This window comes from Pelobates fuscus, chromosome 9, assembly GCF_036172605.1.
Source record: "Pelobates fuscus isolate aPelFus1 chromosome 9, aPelFus1.pri, whole genome shotgun sequence".
Classification (NCBI taxonomy): Eukaryota; Metazoa; Chordata; class Amphibia; order Anura; family Pelobatidae; genus Pelobates; species Pelobates fuscus.
The window spans coordinates 88,223,028-88,245,783 of NC_086325.1; the positions used below are offsets into that span (position 1 = coordinate 88,223,028).

General features: G+C 41.0%; 1 protein-coding gene across 1 annotated transcript in view; it reads left to right on the forward strand.

The window, feature by feature from the left end:
- LOC134572177 (putative bifunctional UDP-N-acetylglucosamine transferase and deubiquitinase ALG13) overlaps positions 1 to 22,756 on the forward strand; it is a 154,150-nt gene that overhangs the window by 74,974 nt on the left and 56,420 nt on the right. Inside the window, exons 11-14 of the mRNA XM_063430985.1 lie at positions 4,816 to 4,916; positions 7,865 to 7,992; positions 17,571 to 17,623; positions 17,700 to 17,782. Of these exons, the coding sequence (XP_063287055.1) occupies positions 4,816 to 4,916; positions 7,865 to 7,992; positions 17,571 to 17,623; positions 17,700 to 17,782 (365 nt within the window). The remainder of the gene's footprint in view (positions 1 to 4,815; positions 4,917 to 7,864; positions 7,993 to 17,570; positions 17,624 to 17,699; positions 17,783 to 22,756) is intronic.

Genomic DNA, 22,756 nt, shown 5'->3' on the forward strand with positions numbered 1-22,756 from the left:
CTCCATACTTTCTCAAAACACTACAAGTTGGACATACTGGCCTCGGAGGATGCAGCTTTTGGGCGCAAGGTGCTTCAAGCAGTAGTGAAATGAACCCGCCCTCTGGATCTGCTTTATTATATCCCTGTGGTATAAGCACTGCCTCTAATCTGAAAGGAAAAACATAAATTTTACTTACCGAAAATTTCTTTTTCCTGAAGATTAGAGGCAGTGCTACAATTCCCGCCCCTTTTTTCTAATAAACTAAGTAATTTTGCAGCTATTTGGCTTATGTATTGTCTGGGGATGATCAGGAGGAGCTGCTACTTATGGGAAAGGAGGTAATTAGGGGAGGGATTAAAATGTTTGGAGATTTGCCTGCCTGTTTTTTCCCTCCAGATTGGATATCCCTGTGGTATAAGCACTGCCTCTAATCTTCAGGAAAAAGAAATTTTTGGTAAGTAAAATTTGTTTTTTTTTTTTTTATCCCTACAGCCTTTAATACTCCTTTTGAGGGGGCGGGGGATGATGGAGCCCCTTTAAACACTTTGTACTTTTTAATTTCTTGCATATATCTCAAACATGAAACTTTAAAAACAAAAATATGATGGTTGTCTCGGGTTTTGTGGGCTCAGTAGATTCTCTAAAGAAATTATCACTTGGGAATATAAAAAAATGGAAAAATATATATCACTTAATCTCGAGGGGGTTGGAAAGATTGAAAATCTAGGTGTCAAGTTTCTCCTCATTTAAACTAATTTTGTATGCATACCCTTTTCTTGCATATAACACGGTTATACCAAATTTTATATATTGATGCCTTTCTCCAATATATAATCACAATTCCTGAATCTTGTTTTAGAGATTTAAAAATTAATGTATGTGTGTATATATATATGTATATGTATATATATATATATATATATATATATATATATATATGTATATATATATATGTATATATATATATGACCTAACTAGCATCTCACAAGCATCTTTAGTGCAGAGTATTCTTTAGAACAGTGGTTCCCAACCCTGTTCTCAAGGCACACAAGTGGTCCACTTTTTACCATAATTGAAGATTATGCTAGCGCAGTGTACTAATAATCTTAATTTTAATAATGACAGGAGGCGAATATTTTGCATTAGCTTTCTTTACTAACTCCATAGCAGCAAAGAAAAACTGTTTAAAAGAAAGAACCAATCAGAGTGAGTCAGAGTATAGAACTCCAAGCATAGCCAATCATTTCCTCTTGACTAATGCGATATCACATGTTCATAGTGTGACAAACATGTCCTGAGTCAGCTTGATTCAACTTAATCCAATGTGGAAAAAATCATTACAGAATAGTCTTCTCCATTAAACATAAGACTTTGTAAGTGGCTTCTGAATTCTCCATAAGGCTTGTTAAGCTGAAAAGAAAAGAAGACTAGTATCAGTGATACGGAACAGACCGCATGAAGCAAATGCTTATGTGTATGCTTACAACGTTAAATGATTAACTCGATTATCTATAAGTGTTCTCATTCTAATCCACTTCACATTGTTTAGAAACAGTAGAACTGACTACCATGAATCATCTCCCTACATAAGTATAAATACTGGCATCAAGTTTGTCTCCATAAAACCTACTTACTTTAATATGGGTGAGAACGTCAAGAAAGGAGGGAAAATATTTGCCTCCTGTCATTATTAAAATAAAGATTATTAGTACACTGCGCTAGCATAATCTTCAATTTTTCAATATGACAGGAGGCTTCATATTTAGCAGTTTTAACGCTTAGGTAGAAGGGTGAATGCGCTGTTGGACGACGGACGGAAATAGAATGTCCGAAACGTTGATTCACGTGACCAGTCCGCCATTTGCAGTATGTCTGATAGGGATGCGCCTGCCAGAAAAGCGGCTACCGCCGCCCCACGCACAAAGTGTGCGCCAAAGGATGGTTCTATGCCGGCTAGTCATAGGATCCATTTGATCCATCTGGCTAATGTGGTGACCAAAACCGTACCGTGCGAGCTAACCTATGACACCAATAGTTGTCTTGCTGTTGGTGGGCATAGTGTTTCTGTTGCCGTCACATATGCCCGCAGGGTATTAACCTCACAAAGTTGAGGGTCCGAGGTGAAGAATGGATAAAACACTGATGACGAGTCCGATTTAGTCCTCCGTGATACATGGAATGGCGTCCATCCCGTAGCATCGGGTGTGGGTTCCACGCTGGGTTTCTGAGTAAGTTGTAGCCATTCAGCAGTAGAATTGGGTCCTGGCAGGACAGTTTGAGCAGGTCTGCTAACCAGGGCTGGCTCGGCCAGTGGGGTGTCAGGAGGGTTAATCTCACTACCCATCTCTGGATGTGGTGGAGGACCCTCACTAACAGGGCGAATGGGGGGAAAGGCATAAGCTCATTGTTTTGCCCAATGTTGGGTGAAAGCGTTGACCGCTAGGCACTCCAGGTCTGGGAGCCAGCTGTAAAATTGTTGTACTTGGTGGTTGTTGTGTGAGGCAAATAGGTCCAGCATTAAGGGACCTATCTTTTCGTTCAGGAAGGCGAATATCTGCGGGTTCAGTTGCGAATCGCTGGCGTCTCTCCAGTGTCGGAAGTACCAATCTGCCGTAAGATTTGACTCCTCTTGTAGATGTTCTGTGCGTATTAAATGCCGGTCCATAGTCAAAAGGCAGCAGGCAGGCAACCAGGCTCCTCCAATGCACAGTGGCGAGATTGGTCTCGTGACATATGCCCTCCATTTTGAAGTGACGATAGGTCATGTGGGCGTTCAGCTCTCTTAGATTGATCACCGGTCTGAAATCCCCGGTTTTCTTGTGGACGAGGAACATATTGCTGAAGAAGCCTCCTCGTCTGTGTATGGGTTGTATAGCGCCCTTTGTGTGGACCCTCTGGGTCCATTCTCAGATATCATGTGCCCAATCTCTTATGTCCGCATTGAGTCCACCCTGGCGTAGGCATCATCCGCCAAATACATTACGCGGGTCAATGGCCCCATCGTGTCCAGGAGCTTGTCTTGCACCCCCTTTAAACTCCTCTCGATCTCTCTGCGGGGGTCACGACCTCTCTGCTCCATGAACGTCAGCATGAGCTGATCGAATTCCGGTGTAAAGGCCACCTTATTGGGTAGTGACGGTCTGGGGCACTCCGCTCTCATCCGCTTGCGAATGTGTTTTTCTAGGGGTTTGCGGATCCAGAAATGCATAAACCTGATGAGGTGCTCAGGCGGGGCCCATTCCGCAGAGCGGGGGTATCGGATATTTCTGGGGTCAAACATTTTCTGCCCCGTGGTGTCCAGGAATATTTCTTGTTCCTGCGTGATGGCTGAGGCGGAGGCTTCTTCGTCTCCTTTACCCTGGGGCCTCACCCAGGAAAGTCTCCGTGACACAGGTGTTGGAGCCCCAATCGCCTTTGTCAGTCGAAGATTTCTGCCTGCCATTCATCTAAGATGGAGAGAGAATGGGGCATGTATTTTTCCTTATCAGAGGATATCTCTTTAGTGTGGGATTTGGTGCCACAGGGTGTTTACTGCGCTTCAGTGGCGCCTTGCCTTTTTTTGTGGCCCTTTATGATTCCTCGCCCTTCCAGTGGCGTTTATCCGGGTGGTGCATCTCCTGAGAGGAGTCATCAGACTCATCGGAGTCTTTCCTTATTCCGGGGTCGTCTACTAACCGGCTTGTTAGTTTCAGCGGCTGTTGTTAGTATTTTTGCCATTGCCTTTTCCAAGGATGCGGCTACTGCTGCGTTAATCATGGCCTGGAGGTAGTTTGAATTCTGATTACCCTCCATAGTCGGGGCACTTACAGGCACAAATATATGTATGTATATGGGATTTGGATTCGTGTGGACGGGGACTTATGACAGGCCGGTGGCTGTATAATATTTATCGCCCAGTGGCGTGAGGCAAATGGACTCTGTAATACTTGGGCTCACCCAGTCGGTCAGAACTGCTTGAACAGCTTCCGGTAGGCAGCATTGAGGGATATTTCCCAAATGGAGGCTCACCCTTTGCCAGGTTACTCTGTTAAACCTAACTGGCAGTCCCACTTCCCGGGGTAATAACACCCACCTGTTGTGGATCCATATCCGAATTTCACCTGTCAATTTGTAGAAAATCTTCTGCACGAACTGTGAGCAACCGCTCTGGTCGCGCAATTACGAGCGCACACAGGCGGAAAGAACCGAACACAGGAGTGCTGCGTCCTTTTGTGCCGAGATGCACGAACACCATAAGATAGCCCGCTCTGTTCATACAGTAACAACGGCGGGAAACCGATAGCAAAGTGGCGAACGTAGCCACTCTAGGTTAGAGAGGGGAGGGGAATGAGGATGTCCTCTCAGAACGGGTCTGAGTGGAGAGGATAACCCCTTCAACGGCAACCGTTGAAGGAGGCACCCCAATGAATGGATACCCAGCCACCCCCCCAGTACATATATTGGCAAATAAAGAAATCTAGAATGCAATAACTCTAGTAGAAATCTAACCTGTATATAAGGTTACAGTTAAGAAATCAGTACTCTGACCTGACTTGTGATGGAGCAGCAAAGAAAGAGGAAATGATTGGCTATGCTTGGACTTATATACTCTCTGACTCTGGTTCTTTCTTTTAAACAGTGTTTCTTTGATGCTATGGAGTTAGTAAAGAAAGTTAATGCAAAATATGAAGCCTCCTGTTATGTTGTAAAATTTAGAACCGCATAAATTCTGGTCTGTTGGTGTTGCTTTTGTACTGGGTTGGAAAACTTAAAATAGGTATGTTTAAAACATTGGAAATTTTATTGAATTTTTACCCTTAACGTAAACCTTACTGTTCTTTTTAAATTCCTTAGGTGCGTTTGGAGCCAGGAGGACGTTATTACAATGCTCATATCCAAGAAGTTGGGCATGATAGTAACTCTGTTACAGTGTTCATTGAAGAACTAGCTGAAAAGTATGTATTTTTACATGTTGTATAAATCTGTTTCTTCCATATATATATTCAAGGAAGTCTTTTCTGTTGGTTTCTGTTCCTAGGGCATTGTGCATAGCCGATATTATACATTGTAAACCATATTGACTTATTTGGATTTATGACAGTCTTTAAATACTGCTGTGCATTGCAATTCTTTCTTAAAGGGACACTAAGCACCAAAACAACTTTAGGTTAATGGTGTTGTATAGATCATGCCTGTGCAGCCTCTCTGCTAATTGTGTGATTTAGGAGTTAAGCACTTTGTTTATGCAGCAGGTGAGACATTGAAGTAGCCCTCTGGAGGTTGCCCAACAAATCAGATTTCTGGGACAACCTGTAACAGGGAATGGAAGACTATGGGTTGGGGCATTCTCTTAATCGGATGGGTACCAAAGTATCTTGATGGCCCTGCACTTGTTGTGGGAACTAATCTGACTGTATTCCTTAACGGACAGTGATCATTCTGCCTTGATGTCCCAGCATTGAGGTAAGAATGACTTGGGCTGTGTATGCTATGGAGCCACTGAAATTGCATCACTTTTTAAAGCAGATTGTCTGATACAGAGACGTTATCTTAAGTGACAAGTTAGAGCTTGTCTCTAAGTTTGTTCTGCGACTTTCCACAAATATAGTAAAGGTATTTATAGTGGATATCGACCTAGTTGTGCACCCCCTGCCCCCATTTATAAAAGGTCCGAATTCTATTGAAATTGGCACTTTTATTTAAACTGTCAAGAAAAGGACAAACTGATGTACTTTGTGTAGGTATATGCAGTTTTCTAAGAGAGCGGACTACTTTACACATACTCTGTGTATTAGGCAGTTCAGTTGGTGCACTGAACTGCCTAATACACACAGAAAGTGCTGAATACATACGCCCAGTCCGTTCGTGGTTTCTTCCTTCATCGGGCGTTCGGCAACTTGGTGCACACAAACTGCCTAATACACACAGAGAGAAAGTGCTGAATACATACACCCAATACAAAAACACACTGTACACTAACCCATTCACGCACACAAACTACACATTATATGACACACAGCAGATTACCAGCAGCAAACCTGTCATATGCTCAATCTGCACTTTAAAGCATGTTGTCTGCCTGGTATGATGTCACGTGAATCCCAGCGGCCATGTGTCCTGAGTATTGTGAGGGACTGTTGGATGCTGCCGTTCCTCACACCTCCTTATAAGGTGCATCCAGTCCCAGTTACAGCATTCCGGAGATACCCCAACTTCCCCCAAAGCAGCCCTAAAAGAATAACAAAATCTTCCTGTCAGATGCCCGGAACAGCATGTCCTAGCCAATATAAATTCCACATCCATAAAACTTACAAACTGCCCAATACATACATTGAAATATAATGATTACATACATGTAATACATTCATTGCTTAATACATATATTGAAATACATGATGATTATATACATACACCAACAGCCACATACACTGCTTAATACTTATACACATACATACACACACAGCAAACTGCCCTCCTCAGCCCTCCTATACCGTGTTAAACAGAGAGCACTATTAGTTGTTTTTATATATCCCTTTTCCTGAGAGTTTGACACCATTCCCTCCGGAGGACAATTATCCATATATCCCATAAGCGGGGATTGTTCCGCTGTACGCCTGTTATACCTGAGCTGGCTATAGCTCATTTAAATGTGAGTGGAATATTTATATCTTTATCTCACATATATTGACCCTTACACTCTATACGATTGGTCTCTTCTCGTGTCTTCCATATCACGAGACCAACTGGACTACTATAAACAGAGAAGAGACCCCATCACCTAAAGCACCTTAAAATACATCTATTGCTACAGTGCAACTTCTAAAATCTTTTTGGACTATTTTTAATATTTTATTTTATTTTGAACCTTTATAAGTTTTATTTAGGTCTTTTTACTATTTGTATTCCACATTGATACATTTTGGCGCAGCCTTGCATTACTGTTGTTGTTTTCCATTCTTACTATAGAGGGTTAGAGGGTTACCCTCTGCTAGGCCGCTGCCCATCCACCTTTTTTTTTATTGGCGCTAAGCTCCTTTCTTGTTTGTACATTATGTAAATTATTTGTTGCATACATATGGTCAAAAAATAGAATTCATAAATGCCATGCTTTATACAACAAGCTAAAGCTGTCCTGTTATTTTAGATGAAAAAAATGTACCCTATTTATTGGCATATAACACGCACTTTTTCTCCCTGAAAATAGGGGGCAAATGATGAGTGCGTGTTATACGCCGATATACATATTTTTCTCTCCATATGACGCACTTTTTTCCCCCTCAAAAGTGAGGGGAAATGTCTGTGCGTCTTATGTAGCGAATGTGAAGGTTTACTTACCTGTCTTGAAGCGTGGGCCGGTGTTCAGCGCGCACCGCGGTACTGGAACTTCAATTTCAGGTGTGCACACTTCCTTTCAGTCCCGCCGGAAACCGGAACCTGAAATTTAAGTTCCTGTACCGCGGTGCGCGCTGTGAAGCTGGCCCACGCTTCAAGACCGGTAAGTAATTATGGGACATGGGGAGGGAAAGTGCACTATGGGACAAGGGGGGGAGAATACTATGGGATGAGGGGGTGGAAAATACTATGGGAGGGGGGGGGAACACTATGGGATGAGGGTGGGGGAACACTATGGGAGGGGGGAAATGTCCTTCTTAAAATTAAGTGCGTGTTATACGCCGATAAATATGGTATTTAGTAATAATGATTTTGGTGAATGCAGTAAAAGTGCAAAACCACACAAGACTCTGTCTTGAATTATCGGTGGTCTAACTAGAATATGTTAAATTTTGAACGGAAACAAAGTATGTAAAATATCAGTTACGTCCAATTTTGTAGCAGTAAATGTCTTGTGTTCGGATAACTAAGATTTACATTTTTACTCTGCATATGTTTGATTTCTCACCAGGCACCTTGTTCCACTAATAAACTTAAAACCAGTCACTCAGGTAATCCCACTACCTGCATGGAATTCATCCACTAACCGGAAAGGAGGGAACTACCAGAAAATACAAGGGAATTTTAACAGTGAGATAGGTGTGTATATTTAAATCTCCTCTCTTTTTACTAGCATGCAAACTATAAACTGCTTTGTAGTAGGTCCTTCATGTATGTTAACAATTTAGATTTATAACCTTTATGCTAGCGGTTTTGATGTATTTAAGACTTTAACAAACACTATTTTGAGATGCAGGGATTATAATACTTAAAGTACCTTGCCCTAGGATACAACTTGTTTTCTCTAAATATCTACCTACTAGAAGAGACTTTGATGTTTAGGTATCCTACAGCTCAAATAAAAATTAGTTTGTTCTGCTACCTTGTTTTAGTTATAGGAGAATGATCTTATCACTACAAAACAGAGTTCAGAACTGATTACAAAAAGCGTTGCCATGACATAAATCATAGTAACAGGTTAATTCTCACTGCATTACACTATGCCCGTTTATTGACTGCTTTCTGTGAGAGAGAACAGAGTTCTTGGTTTTTAGCAAGTGCACTTCAACTTACTGATTATACCAATATGTTCATTCTCTCTTGAGTTAACAAATTACACTGAGCAGCCTTATTTTTGACTACTTCAAATCAATTCTTCTAAAACTACAAAACATAGCAACCACGTGATGCACACTGTATAGTAAGTCTTTTAAATTTACACTGAGCAATGTTTTTATTTTGTAAATATAATTTTTCAAAATTGAAAACAATTGGATGCATAGATACCTGGGGTTGGTAAGTGTCTGGTCTTGTAGGACCAAAAGTTAGGTTATATAGCTGTGTGATATGGGACTCACAGGTCCCTGGTAAGTAGCACATAGTTAATAGTAATCACATCAATACATCTCACACAACTGTAGTGCTGAGCAACCTAATTCAAGGCCAGTTTTCAAACCGAAATATTACAAAACAGAATTGCAGAAGTCCGGTTACACTAAGTGTACCCCCTAAAGAGATTTCCCATTTGCTTATATTAGATTTCTGTAGTGTTGAAGTGTATAGGTAGGTAGTGGTGTATATCATTGGGTGTGGGTCATGACATAAAAGCTTAAAGGGGGTTAGTGTTATGCATCTTTACAATTCTTCGTATCTGAGCTAGTGCATGAACGTGCTTTGGGGCCCATTTTGTTTAACCGTGTGAACTTGCCTGCTTTTGTGGAGGGCAGAGAAAGCTTTTATTTCCAGCCCTGGTTTGAATTCTGAGTTGTGTTGGGAGTGAAATGGGGGAGGGGAGAGGAGATCAAAACATGCATAGTGTTTCTTGGGGGCAGGAAGCCCTTGGTGTAGGCAAGCAGTGTGGGCAGTAGATGGTACCATTTTGGGAGGCTAATGGAAAGAGTCAGTCGATGGTGCTACATGACTGACTCTGTGACTCCTTTGGATTAGGTCACAAGGAGGTGGGAAGAGTGTTGCCAAACATCTAAAACTCCTGGCCACATCATGTTGCTGGAGTTGCAATTCCCAGTCCAGCTCCCTGAAGTTCCTCACTGTTGCAGACAAAGTGAGGGCCTCAGGAGGTGAATACCAGTATACCAGTCGATATCCGTCATCTGTACTGCATCCTCTGGCTCTGTAATGCTCTTGTCAGGGCTCTCTGGTACCCCAATGTTGCAGGGAAAAGCATGCAAAGCATATAGCTGGAGAATGCACTCTCTCTAAGTAAAGGATGGATTCCCTTCTTAGAATATCCTGCTTTAGCAAGCCAGCTGTTTCTTGATGGGTTATCTGTGGGTCTTTTTGGGCATAAGGCATGATGTACCCAAACAAATTCTATGTGGCTAAGGGAGTCCCTGTCTTGGAGCTTGTTAAAGAGTTCCCTGAGGCACATCTTGAGGCGAGCCAGGAATTACTCCTCAGCTAGCCCATGAAGCCTCAAATTATTGCACCTGCAACTATGATCTTACTCCTCTACATGTAATGCCATACCTCAGAACCAGCTGGCCTGGGTGTCGACTTTGTTCGTGACCAATGTTTCGGCAACCGATAAATCGCATTCTACTTCCATGTGGGCCATTCGATCGTTAAGGCCCTCAGCTCCGCCTGCATGGCATGGGGGTGACTTTGTAAATTCGCTGTTGCGACCTGAAGATCTTCCCTTTTAGTAAGCTCATGTTGATTGGGAGCCAGTTTAGTAGACCAGTCTCCTCTGAGTGAATATCAGATTGTATGGAGGAAAGGCCGGACGCCCCCCAAGTCGTCTTGACAGTGCAGTGGTGTTGGATCCTCAGAGGTAAACAATTACTGGAGTAATGAGGAAGGAGGAGATCAGTTGCCCATTTTTGGGGTCTAGGGTCTTCCCAGAGGTGGGTGGGAACGATTATTTCCCCATGTTATTGATTATAGCAATGTTTGGTGCTTGTTTGTCTCGAGGAGATAAAGTTTAAGCAGTCATCTAGGCAGCCAAGCCACGCCCCTGAGCAAATTAATACAGATTCCACTGCCATCCCATGGTAAAGACACAGATATAGCAACATGCACGGTTCAAGAAAATAAACCAAAATCTTACATTCTTTCTGTGAATGAATTGCAAGCAAATCTTAATAGCATCAGTATTACAAAAAGAGAAAAATGCAAAAGGCCAGGATTTTTTTTTTTGTGATCTGTTCTAAGCAATTTTACAGATGTCAGTATTTTTCTTGATTTCATCATGCAGAGTCTAGGGATTTGGCAAGAAAAACACTGAAAGTTTGACTTCATCAAACATTTGAAGATTTAGTCACAGAATAGCTACTGAACGGCGGTTTTGTTTAGCTGTGCACTATATTAATACAAACATGGATATCTATTAAATTTGAAGCCTCTAAAAATATTATCGTAATGGGCAATTGCATTGTCAGAAAAAATGAATAAATCTAGTATGCATTGAGCTTCAACTTCATAGTTGCTCGTTTTCTGTAAATCATCCAGTGGTGTATTTAGGATTTGTGCTGCCCTAGGCAGGACGGTGCTCAGGCACCCCCCTCCCCCTAATTTCAATTTTCCCCACCCGTTCCTGTCAAGGCCGCACTTTGACTGACAGACGCATACACTCATTTACAGACATACACTCTCATATACACTGACAAACAATGACAGACACAAACACCCACTAATTTGACACACTGATAGACAGACACACACTATTACTCGGACACACACTGACAGACTCACACTCTCACTGACAGACCGACACACACACACATATTCACTCACAGACCGACACACACACATATTCACTCACAGACCGACACACACACATATTCACTCACAGACCGACACACACACATATTCACTCACAGACCGACACACACACATATTCACTCACAGACCGACACACACACATATTCACTCACAGACCGACACACACACATATTCACTCACAGACCGACACACACACATATTCACTCTGACCGACACACACACACATTCACTCTGACCGACACACACACACATTCACTCTGACCGACACACACACATTCACTCTGACCGACACACACACACATTCACTCTGACCGACACACACACACATTCACTCTGACCGACACACACACACATTCACTCTGACCGACACACACACACATTCACTCTGACCGACACACACACACACACATTCACTCTGACCGACACACACACACACACATTCACTCTGACCGACACACACACACACACACACACACATTCACTCTGACCGACACACACACACACACACACATTCACTCTGACCGACACACACACACACACACACACATTCACTCTGACCGACACACACACACACACACACACATTCACTCTGACCGACACACACACACACACACACACATTCACTCTGACCGACACACACACACACACACACACACACATTCACTCTGACCGACACACACACACACACACACACACATTCACTCTGACCGACACACACACACACACACACACATTCACTCTGACCGACACACACACACACACACATTCACTCTGACCGACACACACACACACACACACACACACATTCACTCTGACCGACACACACACACACACACACATTCACTCTGACCGACACACACACACACACACATTCACTCTGACCCACACACACACACACACACATTCACTCTGACCCACACACACACACACACACACATTCACTCTGACCGACACACACACACACACATTCACTCTGACCGACACACACACACACACATTCACTCTGACCGACACACACACACACACATTCACTCTGACCGACACACACACACACACATTCACTCTGACCGACACACACACACGCACATTCACTCTGACCGACACACACACACACACACATTCACTCTGACCGACACACACACACACACACACACATTCACTCTGACCGACACACACACACACACACACACATTCACTCTGACCGACACACACACACACACACACACACACATTCACTCTGACCGACACACACACACACACATTCACTCTGACCGACACACACACACACACATTCACTCTGACCGACACACACACACACACATTCACTCTGACCGACACACACACACACACACACACATTCACTCACAGGCACTCACAGGCACAGGCATTTCCCCCAACATTTACGAAATATTATTGTAATTATTATAATTTTATTTTATTTTAAATCCACCCAGCCTCCCTGGGAGAGCAGAAGTGAATTGCTTACCTGCGGTCCCGTGTGACTGCTAGTCGGGCAGGCAGAGGGCGGGCAGGCCGAGTTGGCGGCGAGGGAGCGTTAATCTTCCTGCTCAGCTCCCTCGTGCGCTGCTTAGTGATGCCGGGAGCTGGTCTGACGTCATAGTCCGACTCCCAGCTTCATTAAGCGGCGCGGAGGGAGCTGAGCAGGAAGAGCTCAGGTGGACAGCTCTTGAGCCCCCCAGGACACGAGGCAAGCATGGAATCTGCCTGGGCATTTGGGGGCGGCTTTTTTTTTTCTTCCCCCTGCAAAGTTCCGCCCAAGGCAGATGCCTTGTTTGCCTCGTGTAAGATACGTCCCTGAAATAATCACAGCATTTTCTTTGCTGTCCACAGTAACATTATATTGTCTAGTCTGTCACTAAACTAAACGGCAAAATCGGTCATAAAATGTTAAATTGACCACACCTAATGCTGTGCAATTGTGCGCACCTGTTCTAAAGGATATCATGGCACTAGAAAAGAGCAGAGACGAGCTACAAAAGTGGTAAAAGGAATGGAGCATTTTAGTTCTGAAGAAAGGTTAAAAAATTGAAATCTCTTTAACCCCTTCAGGACGGAGTCAATAGTGCACGTTCTGATCAAAACAAAACGTAAACAAAAACTGGAATTTGCGCTATATGTCTGTTCAACCGTAATTCACCTCTTTCATTTTAAATGCACCCACACTTATTATATATCATTTTGTTCAGGAGAAACCGGGCTTTCATTTCATAGAAAATATTTATATATGAAACAATTTATTATGAATAAAATAAAAAAAAACTGTAAGAAATTAGAATTTTTTTTTTTAATTTGTAGTTCCGCCTCACATTTTAGCTGTAAATGTCATAATACTGTTAGGTTTTACTGCAACAAAATGCACATATTTGTAATCAGCGATGTCTCACGAGTACAACAGTACCCCCCATTAACAGGTTTTATGGTGTTTTGGAAAGTTACAGGGTCAAATATAGAACGTTCCTTTTTCAAATTGAAATTTGCCAGATTAGTAATGTTACCTTTGAGACGGTGTGGTAGCCCAGGAATGAGAATTACCCCCATAATGGCATACCATTTGAAAAAGTAGACAACCCAAGGTATTGAACGTGGGGTATGTTTAGTCTTTTTTAGTAGCCACTTAGTCACAAACACTGGCCAAAGTTAGCGTTCATATTTGTTTTTGTGTGAAAAAAGCAAAAAACTAATATTTGGCCAGTGTTTGTGACTAAGTGGCTACTAAAAATGACTGGACATACCCCATTTGCAATACCTTGGGTTGTCTACTTTTGCAAATGGTATGCCATCATGGGGGTAATTCTTATTCCTGGGCTACCATACGGTCTCAAAGGCAACATAACTAATCTGGCAAATTTCAATGTCAAAAAAATGAAATGCGAGCCTTATATGTGACTCTCTAACTTTCCAAAAAAACATAAAACCTGTACATGGGGGGTACTGTTATTCTCGGGAGATTTTACTAAACACAAATATTAGTGATTTAAAACAGTAAAACATATTACAACAATAATATAGTCCATAAAAGTGCCGTTTGTTTGTAAAAAATGCAAAAAAGTCACTTTTACTTAAAATATCATCGTTGTAATACAATTTACCAGTTTTAAACACTAATATTTGAGTTTAGCGAAGTCTCCCGAGTAAAACAGTACCCCCTATATACAGGTTTTATGGTGTCTTGGAGAGTTACAGGGTCAAATATAGTGCTTGCGAATTAAATTCTCTGCACTTTCTCCCTGTGTTGTCAGGCATGTCAATCAAATTTTTATTAATTAAATGACATAATTATGTTAAAAAATTACTTAAATATACACGTAGAATTTTAATATATATGCATTTATAGGTATTTAAATTCTACGTGTATACTAATGTAATCTTTCATGTAATTATATGTATTTATCTATCTATATATATTTGCGGTTATTTGTATTTTATATATAGATAGATATATATAGAATGTCATTCTAAGTGTATTCTGTTTCCAATATATATATATTAATAACAAAATACAGTTAGAATGAAATTACATATGAATATATAATTTATTTTAAATTTTGTTTCAATATTTTATTTATTTATTTTATTATTTTATTTATTTATTATTGTAATTATACGTATATATATAATATATATGTACATCTATTATATATATAATATATATATATACATATTATATATGTAACGTCATTCTAAGTGTATTTTAATACTAATATATATACTAATATTAATATTAAAATACATTACGTATGACGTTACATATATATAATATGTATATATATTATATATACATATATTCTATATATATATAAATACTTGTATTTTATTTTAACATGTGTATTTAATTTTTTTTTTACACTACCTACCAGCAGGGGGACTCTCTAATATTTTAGACAGTCCCCCTGCTGGCAGATCCATAGCAGATCTTTGAGAGCGATCACATGGCCCCCGGGGGCCTCATTTGCCGGAGGGGGGCTGCCTGGGCTCTCAGGCAGACCCCCAGAAGAGGATCGCGGCGGAGGTAAGTATAGCTTACCTCCTGGGGGCTTCAGCCGTTACGGCGTTCTATGCCGCCGCAACGGCTTTAAAGCCCTTTAAAGCCGCGACGGCATAGAACGCCGTAACGGCGTTAAGGGGTTAATTTGGAAAAACGATGCCTCCGAGTGGATATGATAACATTATACAAATATATTCGGGGCCAGTACAAACCATTATCTGGAAATCTATTCATAAACAGGGCTATACTTAGGACACAAGGTCATGCATTTAGGCTGGAAAGAGACTTGGTCTAAGGAAAGAACATTTTTTTTTACAGTAAGAACAATAAGGATGTGGAATTCTCTGCCTGAAGAGGTGTTTTTTTTTTTTTTTAGCAGAGTCTATACAGATGTTTAAACATAAATTGGATAAATACTTGCAAAAGCATAACATATAGGGATATAATTTATAATTAGTGTGTTAATAGCTTCTTAATTCAAGGAGATATCTGACTGCCATTTTGGGGTCAAGAAGGATTTTCCCCCCTAGTCTGTTGCAAAATTTGAAGTGCTTCAGACTGGGTTTTTTGGATCAACAGCAAACACATATGTGAGGAAAGCTGAACTTAGACTCAAGTCTCTTTTCAGCTATGCAATATGTAACATCTCTATAACTGTCTCTTCAGTGTTATTCTCTAAGAAGTGATTGTAACAATAAATGTTTAAAAATGTTTTAATGGGGCACAATAGTGTCAGGAACACAAATGTGTTCTAAAACCACCCTTTAAGCCTCCTTGACTGACTTCCTCAGAATTGAGGATCCCAGCCAATCACAATTCATTCCTATGGCTGAAATTGTCAATTTTGATGTCAGCCAAGGAGGCAAGCTGTGGGCAGAGCCAAAAGCTATGCTGACCAATAAGCATCTCCTCATAGAGCATGGAGATGACGAACATCAGTGCTGCACACTGTGCAGTACTGCCACAGGAAGCAGCTTTAGTGGCCACTAGAAGTGTTCCTAGGCAGTAATGTAATCACTGCCTTTTCTCTGACTATACTCACTAGAGCAACTACAATAAACTGTAGATGTTCTGGTGATTATAGTGTCCCTTTAATTATCCGATTGAAGAAATCTAAACCAAATTCTCTGTAAATCGGGATTAAACTCAAAATTCTTATGGGGCAGAGGGAAGTGGCAAGCAGAACAGCAAATACATCAACTAAAACCTGCCCAGCCAACCATCTGCCTAATGGTGAAAGATTTTGAAATACTAAACAACCAAATAGGGGAAAATAAGATAGTTTAATGCGACACTAATCCACTTCCACATTAACAATCATAAAAAGTGTGCGTATGTGTATATATTTTTTTAATTTATATATATATTACAGAAAAAAGATCCCTTAAATGGACACTCCAGACATCTATAGCACTTTAACTCTCTGAAGTGCTTTGTATGAACAGTCTTTTTATTGTATTTTTTTTATTTTTTTTTTTAAATATAATTTAAGTTACTCTTCTGCTTGTAAGACAACCGGTCCTGGTTTAGTTCATTGGAGCTGACCTTGAGGCAGCAATTGCCCATGACACTTACCTTGCAAAGACTTCTCACTGAGCTGCATTAGGAAGTCTGTGATTGGACAACAGTTTGGGCTGGAGAAGAAGGGTAGGACTTGCAAAGATTTGTAGCATTTGCAAGCGGATTTAGGATATACCCCAATGAAAAATGCATAATTAATATATACATGCTGGTTTTCATTGGGGAATATATACTAGTATGCAAAGCGTTTTTTTTTTCCCCAAGTATGCTTACCCAGGTGAATAGAAGAATAGCAAAAATACACAATCGTGTTATCACCCAAACACACACCCTCACCACGGTTAACTCTGTAAAAACCGTGATATATCATGTGAAAAAAAACAAAAAACAAGAGTTGATGTGATGATTTTAGAGGATTTAAATATAAATTACTAGAAATAGATTACCTTTTATGTATGATTTTACACAATGTTGTGCTGTTGTTTTAAGTGATTAAAGATTGGGAATATGGAACTACACATGTATCATAACGAATATAAAATACAATCTACCTACATTGAAATTATTTTAAGGTATTAATATTTATTCCTCAATTTCTATTCAAATCCTCTGCACCTACCACACCAATTTTTTTTTAATTTTTTTTTTTAATAGAAGAATAGGCAGGATATAGGGATTGACAGGCAAGTCTTGTTAAACGATTTGTGCCGAAATGAAGAAGAGGTTTGTCAAATATGCTCATGGCAAGACTACTGGACTAGTTCATTAATTTAATTTGACAATTAGTATAAAGGAAAAAACAAACCACAAACTTATTTTGTATGTACTTGACTAATTTTCAATATCTTAACTTTTTTGGTTACAGGAAAGCTTACAGTTTTGATTAAAACTTTCTATTGCACGTTTCTAGATCTTGACTTGAAATCTCGCAAAAGACTATTCAAGAAAGTACGTGGAAAGGAGGTTTGTATAGTTATTCTGACACCTGCTGCAAGACCCTTCACTATGTGGTTGCTTACCTTCAATTCATTGTTCTCAGACTCAAGGAAACCTTCCATCTTATGAACAATTCCGGCCTCTGCAGTCTCCTCATAGGCAAAGCAGGAGCTATGGAATCCCAAAGTAAGTGCATAGTAGTGCATAATGGGCTAATATTTTATGTTCTTGAGCATTCATTAAATATTTAAGTACCCGAGTTACAGAAGGAAAGTCCACATTCTGGGATGTTAACTAAACATAAGATTTTGCTTAAACATAATGGACAACATTATAGAATTCCGACCACATTGGCAATTTACAGATTTACTAAAGCCAAATACAGTAAAGATCTGGTCGGTCCAACCAAATCTGTATAATTCATTCATAAGCATTTGGGAAATCTGTAATATCTACATGCGAACAAATTTAACTTCTGAAGAATAAGAATCTGACATTTCTCAATGACCGCAGGGCAACTAAATATAAATAGAATGTGACAAGTTAGGTCCCTAATAATAGGGGATTGTCAAGTGTTCCCCTGCCCCCACCCATGGGCAATGTGTGGATGCCCTAATATTAAAAAGGGGGTTCCACCACCCCACCTATAGGTGGTAGGTGGGGCCCTAATTAATTATAAAAGAGGGGGGGGAAGTGGCCATGCCATTTTCCATGCGCCCTGCACGTTTGGATGCTCATGCGTCCCCAATCCGCTGCCAACCCTGAATAAAAAGGTTACTCTACCTAACCACCGTCATCCTAGTAATGAGAAGGAAGCAATTAAACGAATACATTTATACTTATCAGAAGTCTTCTCTCTTCTAATTCTTCTGACTTGGCTGTCAGAGAGCTGTAGTTAATATTAATTATGTTCATACTGCAGAGCGTGGAACATGTTCCCATGCTCTGTGATGGCAAGTAAAGGCTTTATGTAGGATTTTCTAGGCTATCAGCGCTCATTCGGCAGACATTTTTTTTTTTTTTTTTAATTGCCGTGCGGTTTCAGGCTTTTTTTCCAGGTGTCTTATTTTTCATTTTGATTAGTGACGTGTGTGTGTGTGTGTGGGGGGGGGGGGGGTGTGTGGAGACGAGACACAGGGGGGAAGGGGATGTTTTCTCGAAACTAAACCCTCACTTTAAACATTTGAGACATGTTCCCACCTCTCACAAGGCAGGTGTGTGCATATGTAGATACATTGCCTACATTAAAGTAATGTATTAAAGGGTCTTATTGGTACCCATAAGATTTTTTATTTATTTTACTTTTTAATATGGTGGCTGACTAGCAAACAATGGCCAGTCACCACATAATTCACCCTTGCGCTGCCAGGGGTTTCTGTACAATAGTTTTCCTGCTGGCTGCTAGCACTACTGGTGGAATGGTTCTTTTTTTTTTTTTTTATGGACCCAGATTTGCAGCATTTGGTCAGAATTGCAGCCGGCTAACATGGTTTAAAATTAAGGCCCTGTACAACAGTGAATGGTTTTGCCTGACTTTCGTGAATAACTTGGATTGTGTACTTTGTACATATCCCATGCCATGTAATTTTTACTAATTCTGTGGAGTAACCTGAAGTAGAATTTAAGTGGAAGGGTGAAGCGAGGCAAAGTAGACAACTGCTACTTGAAAGTAGAAACATGCAGTTTTGTTTTGGTCTGCTCAAACAAGTAATAAGACTGAACTGGAAATATTCACCTGTGAAGAATGAGTTTTTAATATACATTGTTTTTGGAGAGCACAGTAAATTGAACCGGATTATTGAAGGCAACTTCCAGAGTGATAAGAATTGTGCAGAGACTTTGCCAAAGCTTACAAAGCATGTGAAGCCATGAATATAACTTTAAAATGGTAACAAATTTTTTTTTTTTCTTCAAGCAACATAATCACTATAGGAATATGTAGTGGATATGGTGCCACTAGTGGCATGGTACTTCCCCAGTCTAAGTAATAAAACTGTTTTACAATTTGCTGGCACTGCTCCCCGCCTTCAGTACTTTTGCAGGGGGCTAGAAGCTCTAGCTTTTCTGAGTGAAGCTCAATAGTGATGGGCTAGCTCATTGGCTCAGATTGTAAGCTGATTGCTCTCAAGCAATGAGCTAAGCCTAGCACTGCTGGACCTAACCCAGACAGAGCATCTAGCTGTCTTAAGTATTGGATGTAGACAGTGGCATTTGGCAGACCCCAGGTAACAAGTTCTAAAACGGTATTCATGCTTACAATGGAGGGATACCAATTCAATTTGTTCCCAAGACCAAACCGGATACTCTTATCAGTGAAGTCTAGCAGTGATTGGGAAATTACTTTTCTCATTGTGAGAATGTTTATAATATGTATACAATTATTTTTAGATTTTTCTGCAAAACATCACATATAGTTATGAGTCTTGCTTAAAAAGGCATTAAAAATTACACACACTTTTCAGTTTTACTTGCCATGGTACATATGTATTAAGGCTGTTTAATTGTAGGAGGGGCTTATGATTATACACTTACCTAAAAAGGTACACCCCCTTACATGGCTCCATCCCGTTTGAGGTCAGCGTTTGAATGAGATCCACTTCCGGTTCATTCAGATGCCATTTTGGGAATACCTTTTGCTCCACGAGGTCTCTTACTCTGAGCTGTGTCCAGGAATCCAACCGCAGGCCTTTCCGTTTGACCAGTCGCGGATAGTCCATAGTCACGGATAGCGTTCAGTGACTCTCAAAACCGTAAGTCGACCTACCAGTCGCGCCAGGCATCAGTCCCACGACATCATTCTCAGGTCAGGTCCTCACTTTACTGTTTCATTCACCTATTTCAGTTTCTAATACTTACTGTTGCATGTTCGTGCACATCCGTTGGTTTAAAACTACATGGTCATACGTATTACTTGCTCCTTTTGTGAATTTCCAAACTCCCGAACAGGAACATTGTTTCGTTTCATTGCCTATCATACCAGGCTATTACGTTCATGCATTTAATCTCCTGAACGGGAACACCATTTGTTTTACATTTACCTATCGGACCAGGCTTACGTTCGTGATTTTAATCTCCAGAACAGGAACACTGTTTGTTTCACATTTACCTGTCGGACCAGGCTTACGTTCGTGCCTTTACTCTCCCAAACGGGAACACCGTTTCACATTTTTCTGTCAACTCAGGCTTACGTTCGTGCATTTAATCTCCCGAATGGAAGCACTGGTTGTTTTACATTGCCTATTATACCAGGTTATTATGTTTGTTCATTTAATCTCCCGAACGGGCACTGCTTTAGTTTTTTTCCTGTCATTAAACAAAACTATTACGTTCATGTATATATCTCACGAACAGCAGTTCACCATGCCTACACTGACCCCTACAGGTCACTCCTAATATATCAGGATAACTTACATTATAAGTGGGATTTTTCTACCGAACACTCATGTTTACTGACCCCTACCGGTCAATAGCCAAACAGTTGTTTCACATATCAACATAAGGAATTTTCTACCAGCTTGTGTAAATTACACACATATTGTTTTAACAGAAGACAGTCACATTTTCACAATTATATATAACCTGTTTTAATTAATTCTATGAACACACATGCAGTGAGTGTTCAGCTTACAATGACAATACAGTCTCCCTAGAAGGGGGACATACAGCATACAAGAATTTTGACAGCTTTTTGCTCTACCACTTGTACATGCTGCACATGATAGGTTAAGATTGGTACATGTTCATAACCATTATTGCATACGATGTGTAAGTAGTTTTACAGGTTACAGTACTTTTTCCCTTCGTATAGTGGCAGTACTTACAAGTGGGATGTTCCTTAGGGTTCTGAACAAGAAGCTCCCCCTTCTTAGAATTGAATTGCTGTGCTCCGCCTGCTGCCTCCATATAAGCTGTAACCCAGAGTCACAAACCAGTTCTTCTTGTCCCGGCAACGGGACGGACAGGTTCCCCACAGTGCAGGTGGAGATTTGGTGCGGTCAGCACAGGTTGCTGACCGGGAGGTGAGTGCCGATAGTTTCCCGGGCGGGAACTGAGCGGCAATAGTACTTACGGGTTCGCGTTACGGAACGTGACCGGGTACTGGCTTTTGTGGTTTTCTGAAAAGAGTTCCCGGGCGGTCCTCCTTCATTGCTCGTTACGCATCCGCACAGCGGTGGCACGCACGCCCGGGAGGCTTTGCGTTCCACCGAACACAGAATCGCGCTACTGAGCATGTGCGAAACGGTGTTTGGCGCCAAAATTCAAAATTTGGACTTGTATGGCTGTGCAGGACCTTCCTGACCCCAAGGGTGGGTGTACAGTCCTGGTTCTCCGTGTCACCAGCTCTCCTACACGGATCTTAGGTGATTTGAGGTGAGATTTAACTATTTAAACTCTCCTTTTTTCACCGTTCTTTATGCATGCTCCTAGAATTATTTTATTCTGGTGTTTTCTTCCCACAGATATGTCCAGTCCTATATCTCCAGATAAGACAGATAAAGACAAGATGTCAACTTCTGTTCTGAAAAAAGCCACAAGCAAATCTAAGCACTTATGTTGTCTGGAATGTTTGGTACTTCTACCTGACGGATGTCGCAAAAAAAATGCAATCAGTGCGCAACGGAATTGCTAGAGAAAGCCAAGCAGACTGATATGGCATCCTTCCTGGGCTGGTTTCAGGAAAATTTGTCCCAGACATTTGAATCTTTTAAAGATGCTGTGAAAAAAGAACCGGCTATTCGAGAGAAACTGCCTACAAAGCGTAGGAGGAATAGATCTCCTTCTGTGTCTGACGTCTCTTCAGGTGAATGCTCTTTTTCTTCACCTTCGGATATTTCCAGCCTGGCTTCAAGTGTGGAGTAGGGTTTTCCACCAGAAGAGCTGAATACATTTATTAAAGAAGTGACTACGGCGGTACAAGAAACTGAAACTACCAAGGGTAAGGTTAAAGGTTTCCCAATGTCTCCTAAAATCTCGGATCTCCTTCATAGAGAATGGAAGAATCCTGAAAGACGTGCGTTTATTTCAAAGCATTTTAAACGGCTGTTCAAGCTACAGTCTGAAGAAAAATGGGAAGATCTTCCTAAAGTGGATGTTCAGATTGCCCAGCTATCAAAGAAAACCACTATACCCATTGGCGAAGTCTCAGGACTTAAAGACCCA